Consider the following 10,235-nt stretch of genomic DNA (forward strand, 5'->3'; position numbering starts at 1 on the left):
GGAAGGAACCACAGAGTGGCGCCAGCACCACGAACTTCGGAGTCAGCCTCAACCTACTCAACTGCAAAATGGAGAGAAGTGGGGGGGGGGACTACCTCATGGGGTTCCTCAGAGATTACATGTGACTGTGATTAATTTATGTGAATAACTTAGCACAGGGCCTGACCAAGTAACTTGAGGCCAGACTGGGAACCCCTAGTGCCAGACCCATGTTAAGATTATGATACTGGTCTGTCCCTGCAGCAGAAGTTACAGTGTTGCGTGGTCTCCCACCAGTTGAGGAATAGACTGACGGATGGACAGGCATTTGAGGCTTCGAATGCCATCCCCAGGAGCTCACCTCAGCAGGTTGTGCAGGGTGGGCCTGCAAATGTTTTCAGTGGCGGCTGCTGTAGCCCGGGATCGCTAGCAGCATGGAGACCCGGTCATCCTCGGTGTCGAAGAGCCAAGACAGGGCCCTCCCCGGTGTCCTGGGTACCACACCACACTTCTCGCGAGGAGGTTGGGACCAGAAATAAAGACTCCAGCAGCCACGTTGCCAAGGCTGTTTGCCATGGCAACCTCAGGGAGCCACTCGTGGGCCGGCTGCCGCAACTGTTCAGGGCCTGGTTTCTAACGTTTCCTCGCTCTCCCTCTGCTAAATGGCTGTGTTCTGCCAGGCAAGCACAGGGAAAACACGGCTGCAGAGCTGCTGGGGAGCATCAATCTGATGAGCAGGGCTCACCCGGCTGAGCTCCCAGACAGTGGGTCCCAGACAGCCGAGTGTCTGCCATCCAGAGCCAGTCCTGCCCATGCAGACAGGGGCTGGGAGTCCTGTCCTGCCTCTGCTAGGTGATCTGAAGCTAATCCTGGTCTGCTCCCAGCCTGTTTCCTCACTTCAAGGTAAGAGCATTGAGTCAGATGGTCTGTAAGGCATGCCCAACTCCCTGAAAGCTCAGTCTTACATTTGAGTTTACACCCTCGTCATTGTCATCATCCTAGCAGCTTCTATTTACTGAGTGCTCACTCTAGGTCAGGCAATGCTCCAAGCATCATCTATCCTCTGTTCTAGCTATCCGAAGAGCACACCGTTCTTATCCCCAATATTATATGTGAGGCCCTGAATGCCATGCCCAAGAGCTTGCGTCTCCAACTGGGGTCAGAGGTTAAGACACTTGTTCAAGGTCACACAGCTAGTAAGTGGTAGGCCCCTGGATTTAAACCCTTGGCAGTTAAACTCCAAAGGTGAGAGCTCTTAATCACTATCTGATATTTCTTCTCTCTTCAAGTAGCATCTAACTGGATTTGGTTTTCTAAAAAAGTCAGTATTGCAGTCCTTGTTAAGGCTGGATGGGATTCCTCTTCAGCTCCCCCAGAAGTACAGGGGGAGAGAAAACATAATACTCTGACAGAGAAACTTCAGGGCCTCAACAGGGTCAAGGACCTAGAGCTGAGTGGGAAGATAAATGGCAGGCTCTACAAGGTATTTGTCTGTTTTCTTACTAACAATGCCCCTACTGACTGAACATTCCTAAGCACTTTACAGGCATCATCTCAACAAGCCCTAAAACCCTCTAAACTCTGTGCTACTATGAGTCCCATTTCCCAGGAGAGACACCCCAAACACAAAGAAGCCTTGTGCCAAGGCCACAGGGCGGCCTCAAGCAGCGCCCAACCCCAGGGCTCAAAGCCCTCTCAGCCACCTAAACAAATAATTAGAGCAAATGTTTGTTTTCTTACCTAAAAGACCGAGCAGTAATTACAGGCCTTTGGGGATAATTAATCAATGACTTTACCCTCCCATTTATAAAAGTCTCTCTGGTCTCCTACCCTACCCCTGGGCAGCAAATCAGTCTCTGCCCTGAAGAGCAGGCAGGGCGGGGGAATTTTTTAAAAAGAAAAGGGCAGGATAGGGAGCCCAGGGGTCTAGCTGCCATCATGGGCCTACACAGACCCTGTGCCCAGCCCAGCTGTGTGCTTCAGGTCAGATGCCTCCTCTAGGCCCTATGAGCCCAGGCTTCTGACCCCACGGCCCCTGAATCACTCAATGGGTAATCCCAATGAAAGCAACTAAGGAAGAAACCCACCGTTAGCTGCAAGGGGAGTAGGGGGGCCTTTGGGGTTCAGGAACTGTGCGAGCAGGAAGCAAATGCGGCCTGCCCAGTGGTGGTGGTGGAACACACCCCAGGGCCCCACGGCCCCCACAAAGCCCAGCCACCTGGGCAACAGCGTCTGAGGACTATCCACCTACCCGTCCCCCAAAGCAGAGATTTACCCCCCCACACACCAGAAAGACTCTCAGAAAGAAAGGGTCTGAGAGTCAGGCACCTGAGCCGCCTCCAGCTTGGTGGCTTCTCCGTCTGTGCCTCAGTGACTCTCTTCTGGAAAAGGCAGGGGGAGAGGGGATCCTCCCCAACCAGCCTCCCAAGAGAGACAGGAGAGGGAGCAGCTCAGGGGCCAACGTCCCAGGTTAGCTGCAAGACCCTACGTGATGAACCTAATCCCTGTGCACTTAGAAAATGGGGACAACAGAACCAACCTCCCAGTTATCGGGAGAAACCATGTGCTGGTACTAAAAAGTCTCTTCACAAATACACACTGAAATAGTCACAGATGACATGATGTGGTGTGTGGGTGGATGAACAAGAGTGGCCACGCATCCAAAATGGCTGAAGCCTGGTGATGGGAGCATGGGGGTTCGCTACACCATTCGGCCATCGACCAGCTGCTTCTCTATGTGTTGGACATCTGCCATGGTAAAATGTTTAAAATACATACAAACTCTTCTTCAGTGAACCTGACACCTAATCATATAAAACATTCTTCTGCTCAAAAAATCATCTACTTAATGGGTAACCACAAAGCTAGCTCAGGATAAAAATTCTATTTCTTGCCCTCCCAGAGCTGTCAACCTGGCGGTAGGGGGAAAGCACACAGACCCCAGGGAGACAGTAAGCAGCACCGTCCACGTGAGGGGCAGAGGCAGAACACTTGGTGTAAAAGGCTCTCCCTAGAGGACAGGTGTGGGGATGGGGGTTGAGCTTGAAGTGCAGGTGGGCTATGACTGCCTTTAAATGGTGGGGGTGGAGATGGGGGGGCCCATTCCACAAGCATTTATCCGTCTGTCCCTTCTCAGGAACACAGGCGCTACAGGTAACAAGAGGAGGAGGAGTGTTGGCCCTGAAGAGGCTCAGGGTGGAGCATACTCATTCACTCCGTGAGGATTTAGAATGGCCGAGTCCCAGGCACTTGTCTAGTCACTGTGGGGGAAAACGGAGGACAAAAACAGACAATAACCCTTGCCCTCGTGGAGCCTGACAATCTGGAGTGATTTCCTAAATGATTAAACTTCATAGGACCTCTTTTAGGCAAAATATCTATTATTTGGTGCTTATTACATGGCACGCACTGTGTTAGGCACTTTAAATCCACTTGCCATTTGGTTTTTGTTGACTTCTCACAAGTTTTAAATAATGGAAGGGCAGAGAGGTTATGTGACCCACCAAAGGTCTCACAGCCAGCAAACGGCAAACCTAGATAGGCTGCCTTCAAAATGAGTGCAGGGGACCTCCCAGGGACAGAGCAGCTGTGCCTGCAGGGCAGGGAGAAGGCGGCACCACAACACTGGCATGGCAGCTGGGTCTGGAAAGATGAGTGATGGAAATGGGAGGAACAGTTATAGAGGAGACAGGTAACAGCAGGAGGAGCCCACACTTCCAGGAAGAATATTCATGACATCCCTGGGGTGGACACATCCCAAAGGGAAAGCAGACAAATCAGGATAGTCAAGGGCCCAACTCTCCCGACTTCAAGGACCTGAAGGCCCTTAAACAGCAGGGTTAAACTTCAGGTTCTAATGTAAAAGTACTGGGGAGCCATGGGTGATGTGTGAGCAAGGGAGTGACACCAGACACACACTCTAGTAACTGCAGGATCCCCACAGTCGTGAAAGGACAAAGACCTAGACCAGAAGAGGGGGAGAGGAACTGAAAGGGCAATCCAATCCGATTGATTCTGCATCAGTGTCACTTGAGTACCTTGGAAGAGAAATAGGAAATGGCCCGGCTCATTCTCTTCCAAATGACTTTATCTGGGTTTCCTTCACCTTCACATAATAAGAATTATGCTTCCCGTTTTTACATAAAAAAGATAGCATGGAATTATGCTTCCCTTTTTTGCATAAAAAAGACTGCATGAAGGGGAGTTTGCATTTTACTTAATCCTGCCCTTCTAAAGTGCTTTCAAAGAGAATTTCAAGTTTCCTCAGCAGCAGGCTGCTACTCATTTTAAGTGCGTTACTTAAGTCTCAACCCTGAGAGTTAAGGCCTATGATCCCCATTTCAGAGACTGAGAAACTGAGGCCTAGAGAAGCAGAGGGCCTTATGAGTTGTCTTCTCTCTATGCAATGTGCCTTCATTTGCTCAAGGTACTAGAAATTCGACAAACAGAAATAAAAGACTAGTCCCTGCCTTATGAGCTTGGAGCCCTGTGGTCTGAGAACCTCGCTTCTGACCCTGACTCTTCTACTCACTCCAAGGCAGTGTAGTAGGTAGATTATCTTCAGCAAGCTAGTGAGTTCTCTGAAACTGTAAAATCCTCCTCTGTAAAATGGTAATAACACTGGGACCTACACTTTGTAGAATCTTTACAAGGATAAAATGCAACAATGCAAAAAGAAGGCTTGGCAGTGTGCACGGCATCAAAAGGATGCTCAAGTAAATGTCGTGGACGATGCAGGAGGAGCTAGCTGTTAACACTGCAATGCTCATGTTATGACCTCACTTCTAAGCCCAAGCCCCCATTTGCAAGGCTGCTTCTGACTCAAACCAGTATTCCTTCTATTATTCCAGAGAGAGAGGGAAAAGGGTGACTCATCCCCTGGCAATGGTGGAGCTTCTGGCTGGCCTGCACCAGCTGGGGAGAGGAGAGCCCCAAGGTGAAGGGGAAATATGAGCCCCTAGGGCCCCGTTGCCGGGCCATTGCCTCTCCCGGTTCCACAGGCATCCTGATCATTCGTACCAGCCAGGGAGCCCCAGTGAAAGCAGAGCTCCCGCCTGTGGTGAACGAAGCCAGCAAACCTGTCCCCTTCTGGGCCCAGGTGAAGAAGTTACTCCCCCTGTTCTCACACAAGTGAAGGGTGGGCAAAGGCACCCAGCCAAGGCTGCACTTCAACCTGCCCCTCCACAGGCCTGTCACGTTGGCTTGGAAAAGAAGCGAGCCCGGGCTTCAGGGGCTGTGGGAGCAGCCGTACTGCAGACCCAGGAACTGAACACTAGATGTTCAAGCCATGTGCCCGAGTCTCTGAGTGATGGGGCGCCTTCTGAGTACTCAGATCCAGTTTTAGAACAATGGGGGAACAGGACACCCATTGAGAAATGGGCCAAATTCACAAACACGACATTTCACAGAACAACCAAAAATGGTCCATAATCAGGGGGGGGGGGGGGGGGGGAGGCATCACAAGTGATCAAAGAAATGCACATTAAAACAAAAGGGTAAAAGAATTTATTGATGAACAAACTGGTAAAAATGAGAAACAATTAAAATACCAAGAGTTATTTGGCTATGGGGAACCAGGCATTCCCACACAATGCTGGTAAGTGTGTAAATTAGCACAATCCTTCTAGAAGGCAATCCAGAAATGTGTTTACCAAACGCCTGCATACTTCCTTTGACAGAGTAATTTCACTTCTAGGAATTCAAATGAAGGAAAGAAGACATATGCAGAGACATTCATTTTTCAGCGAGGCTTACAAGAACAACAACAAAAATTATAAACAAATTAAGTGACTAACAACAAAGGGCTGGTCAAATACATTGTGGTTCAACCCTCAATAAAATACTATATAACCATTCAGATATGAAGACATGAAGTAGAATATTTATTGATGTGGTAAAACAATCACAGCATATTGTTTGGAGGAGAAAAAAAGCAAATTACAACAGTATGATTCCAAGTTACAATGAATATATGATCAAAGACTCCATTTTTGTGCAACCGATATAATCCATAGGAATTGGTAGGGGAAAAAAAGTCTGGAAATATATATAAAAATGAATAGTGGTTACCCTTGGGTAAGATTACATATTTTCAATTTTTCTTTATGCTTGCCAGTATTTTCTAACAATTCTACCTATTAAATATTTTTCAATGATAAGAGATTGGACCACATGATTTATAAAGTTGCTGCCAACTCTGACATTTGGGGCATCTATGATTGATGTCCCAAGTGACTTCAGACAACCCGTATTTAGTGTGGGCTTACTGTGTGGTCTTTGGAGCCAAAGTCATGGCCCCACAGCTGTAGCTTTCTGCATTCCTCTCTACCCATAGTCACTGCCCAGCTGTCTCAGGGGCCAGCCTGGGAGCTTCCCCTGTCTGAAATTCACATGCCAAGGACTGAGGAAAGGAACTCGGCATGGTGGCAGGTGCCATGGGGGCACAAAGAGATCAAAGGCACAACTCTAGTTCCAGAATCCTACTGGGCCACAGGACTCACACACAAAAAGTGCCTGGTTGTATAACACAGGCTAAGAAAACCAGAAGAGTCAGAAAGCAGGGCAAGCGGGGAAAGGAAGGCCTGCTGGAGAAGGCCATGCAGGAATGGTGGGTGAGGGCAGTGGAGGCAAGGGGCACAGGCTGGGCAAAGGTGAAGCCAACCCAAAGTCCTCTGGGATACATGCCCCAAACCTGCCCAAGAAACTTTCACAATCCTTGGTCCGCAGATTTTCTGAACTTTGGCCTGAATGGGTAAAAGTTAAGTCTCCTAAACAGAAGTCTTCCCTCTATCTGACTCTGGATTAGCCACCAAAGACAAGTCTTTCAGATAAAGACAATAAATTACCTTTTTATTCACTCTGCCCATCCCTTCCATGGGGAGAGATGAAGGGGAGGGTCCGGGAGGGGCTGGAGGAGGAGAGGGACTCGCAGGAACAACCAGACATCTCACACGCAAGCAGTGCTCACCCCCACCACCTCGACCTCCTCTTCTCTTGCCTGCAACACCAGCCCCATTTGACAGATGGAGGAAAGGAGGCTCGGAGAGTTAAAATGGCTTGCTCTGGGGTCACCCAGCCAGAGAGTGGGGAAGGCGACTCCACTCAGGCCTTCTGACTCCAAGTCCAGTGCTATTTCGAGGTAACACACAGGACCTGGAGTCAGGAGCCCTGGGTGGCTCTGTCACCCGCTGGCTGCGTGGTCCTGTACAAGTCGCTCACCCCTCGCAACCTCTATCCCCAACTGTAAAATGAGGAGGCACGCGATAGCCCGCCCAGGTCCTCTTCCGGCTGGGCTCTATGAACCTTCTAGGGGTGGCGGCAAAGCTCCCCTATCAATTACATTTCCCAAGTTGGGCCGGCAAAGATCACCAGAGGAGCCTCAGCCTGTCACGTGGTTAAATAAAAAAAGCAAACGTCCCAGATTAACTTTCACTGCACTGCTTCTGCTGACACCTGATTACCCAATTTTCTAGTTTCCTTGGGTGAAATATCTCTGCAGGGTAAGCCTGCTGGGCGGCTAAAAGGACAATTAATTATTGGTGAGCCAAAGAACACCAAAGATGGAGTTAAAACCACTGTCCAGAACAGACAGTTCTTGCTAGGGGTCCCTGAACGAGTCTCCGGCTATTTCAGGCCTCCTTCACCCAAGTCTCAGTCGAGAGGTTTGGAGGCACCCCCCCAGACAAGTGCGAGGGCTGAGGACAGAACTTTCCCGGGGGCAAACTCGGTCCCACCCGCACCCAGTCCCTCTAGCCCCAGGCTGCCGGCCGGGGCCGGGGGGCGGGGGGAAGCAGGGGGAAGCGGGGGGGGGGGGAGCGGGGCGGTGGTGGTGCTGGGGCTGGGATCTGCCATCGGAGCAGACGTGGGCGCGGGGCCGGCGACGGCGCCCGGTGACCGCCGCGGGAGCTCCACTGCAGTTTCGTCAGAGGTAAAGGTACGCGCCTGGCGCGCGCGGCGTGTGCACACAAACACACACACCCGCGCGCGCAGACCGCTCATCACACACTACCCCCCCCCCCCCGGCCCGAAGAATGCGAGATCACACGCCACCACCCCTTAGGCCCCCGCCCCGAAACCACCCCAGCACGCCCGCCACCGACCACGAGGCCCCGAGGCTCCCTGACGCATGGATGTCTGCAGCGAGCGAGGGCCGGCCCTCTCCGGCGCGTGGCGGGCTTCTTCTCCACGACACCCCGCCGCGCCGCGCCGTCCCAGCCGCCAGCCGGGAGTCGCCGCCGGGAGCTGAACGTCTCGGCTTGCTGCGTCCCCTCCAAGTCGCGTCTCACGGCTAGGAGTCGGCTTGCAAGCCTCTCCCCGCCCACCCGGTCTCATGACAGCTGCTGCCGCCCAAAGACAGGCAGATTATAACAAGAAGCAAAGTTTCCCTCTCTCTCCTCCCACCGCCCGCCCCCCTCCGCCTTCCCCCTCCCTTCCAGTGTTATGCAAAACGAGCCGGCACCGGCGCTCCGACTCCAGGTACCAAACCAGCCCTCGCGAGCCGCGCCCGGTTCCGCCCGGCGGCCCCTCTCCGCGCCCAGCCGTGCGCCCGCATCCGGGGTCTCCTTCTCGCCTCCGCCGCATCTCCAGCCTCCCGGCTACCCGCAGCCAGGCGCCCAGAGAAAAAGCCCTAACTATGGGGCCAAACTTTACGCTTGCAACAGGCATCGGGTGGGGAAAACCAAGGAAGGGTGGGGGGCGCGCACGCCTAGTGCAGGGATTTTCGGTGGCGGTTTGTCCCAACAGCAGCCCCCCACCCCATCTCCAAGTCACCAGCTCCCTCGCACCACCATCCCCCGCCGCCCCGGCACACCAGAGCACCCTCTCCTGTCACGCGCGTGTCGCCGGTGGGGCTCCCAGGCTCAGCCAGAGCCCGGGACGCCGCCTCGCGTTCCCTTCCCCCAGCATCGCCGAGCGCGCACCGGGGCCGCGCGCTGCAGGGGGACCCAGGCGTCCCCAGACAGTCTTTCCACCCCCATCCTGCAGTGGTTTTCTCCCGGGGGGCTCCGCCGGTAGCGAAACCAGAAAGGTGCTATCTCCGCCGGCATGTCCACGTGCCCCGCAGCCCCCTAAGCCCTTAGCCGGCAACTAGCAGGAAACTCCGCGCTGCGGGCGCCGACGGGGAGCCGCGGGGGGCCAGCAGCAGCACGCGGGGCACGGGAGACCGGAGGACCAGGGCACTCCGGGGACGGGGGCAGGCGCCTGAGCCGGGGCCACAAGTCCACGTGAAAGTACGGCAGCAAGTGCCGGGAGTCTGAGGGCGCGCCTCCGGCACCCAGGACCAGCCTGAGGGTCCCCCACACCTTGGCGCGGCTCCACCTCCCCAAGGAAACGCGGTACCCCCCACCTCTGCCGGCGGGGGGAGCGGACTCCAAGCGACCGAAGCTAGACCCTCCCCGGCGGCCGTAGCGCCCCCCACGCTCCGGCTTGCGCGGGGGGGAGCCTTCGGCTCCCTGCCTTCGTAACAGAGAGCATCGCAGGGCGCATGGAAGGGGGGCTCTGCAGCCGGGAACCCCAGTTCCCCCCAATGCGCCCACCGCTGCCCCCCGGCCTCCGCGGGTGCGGCCGCAGCCCCCGCAGCTCAGCAACCTTGGCCCCGGGCCTGCGGCCCCTGCTGGCCGTACCTGCGTGTCGGCGAGATAGTTGAGGAAGAAGGAGGAGAGCTCTTCGTCCAGCAGCGCGCCGCAGTCGTTCCCCGCCATCTTCCAGCCGCGGCTGCAGCGTGCGGCGGAGTCAGCGCCGAGCCGGCCGGGGGGAGGGAACGAGCGAGCAAGCGAGGGAGGCGGGAGGAGGGAGCGAGGCCGGCGGGAGGCGGAGGGCGGAGCTCAGGCCCGGGCTGCCGCAGGGCCGCCGGCTGCGGGGGCGGGGCCGCGCGGTGCCAGCGCCAGCCGGGGGTCGCGCCCCCACTTTCCTGCGCCACGTCTGGCTCCGCGGTCCTCGCCCGCAGCCCCTGGCCGGGAGGAAAGCGCCCGCAGCCGGGTGACGATGCCCCAGCCAGCAGCCCGATGCCTGCGCAGCAATGCGGGCAGCCCCCTGCTCCTGCCAGAGCGAATCACGTTGCGTTAGCGCTGGGCGGGTCCTTTGAGACAACCTGCTTCTGCACAGCTGGGGAAACTGAGGCCCGAGAAGGCAGAGGACTTCGCGTGAAGTCACGGTGCATGTCAATAGCAGGAACACACAGTGCATTTCAATAGCAGGAAGACAAAGCTCAGGTCTGACTGCCCCAGAGTTTCGAGTTTCTCTACCTGAGCTGCAAGGCC

At 54.9% G+C, this 10,235-nt stretch overlaps 1 protein-coding gene across 4 annotated transcripts in view; it reads right to left on the reverse strand.

The window, feature by feature from the left end:
- The window catches only part of PPARGC1B (PPARG coactivator 1 beta), a 106,596-nt gene extending 96,869 nt beyond the window's left edge, over positions 1 to 9,727 (reverse strand). For 3 of the 4 annotated variants that reach the window (XR_012377568.1, XM_025867260.2, XM_025867259.2), the window contains exon 1: positions 9,600 to 9,727. Coding sequence is in view for 3 of the 4 variants with exons in the window: in XM_025867260.2 (XP_025723045.1) it covers positions 9,600 to 9,677 (78 nt within the window). In the remaining variant the exon portion in view is untranslated. The remainder of the gene's footprint in view (positions 1 to 9,599) is intronic. The other variant, XM_073890876.1, reaches the window with a different exon arrangement.
- Positions 9,728 to 10,235: the final 508 nt, after the last annotated feature.

The sequence above is a fragment of the Callorhinus ursinus genome, unplaced genomic scaffold (assembly GCF_003265705.2).
Source record: "Callorhinus ursinus isolate GAN/ISIS: 27379988/994484 unplaced genomic scaffold, GSC_fseal_2.0 scaffold3, whole genome shotgun sequence".
Lineage (NCBI taxonomy): Eukaryota > Metazoa > Chordata > Mammalia > Carnivora > Otariidae > Callorhinus > Callorhinus ursinus.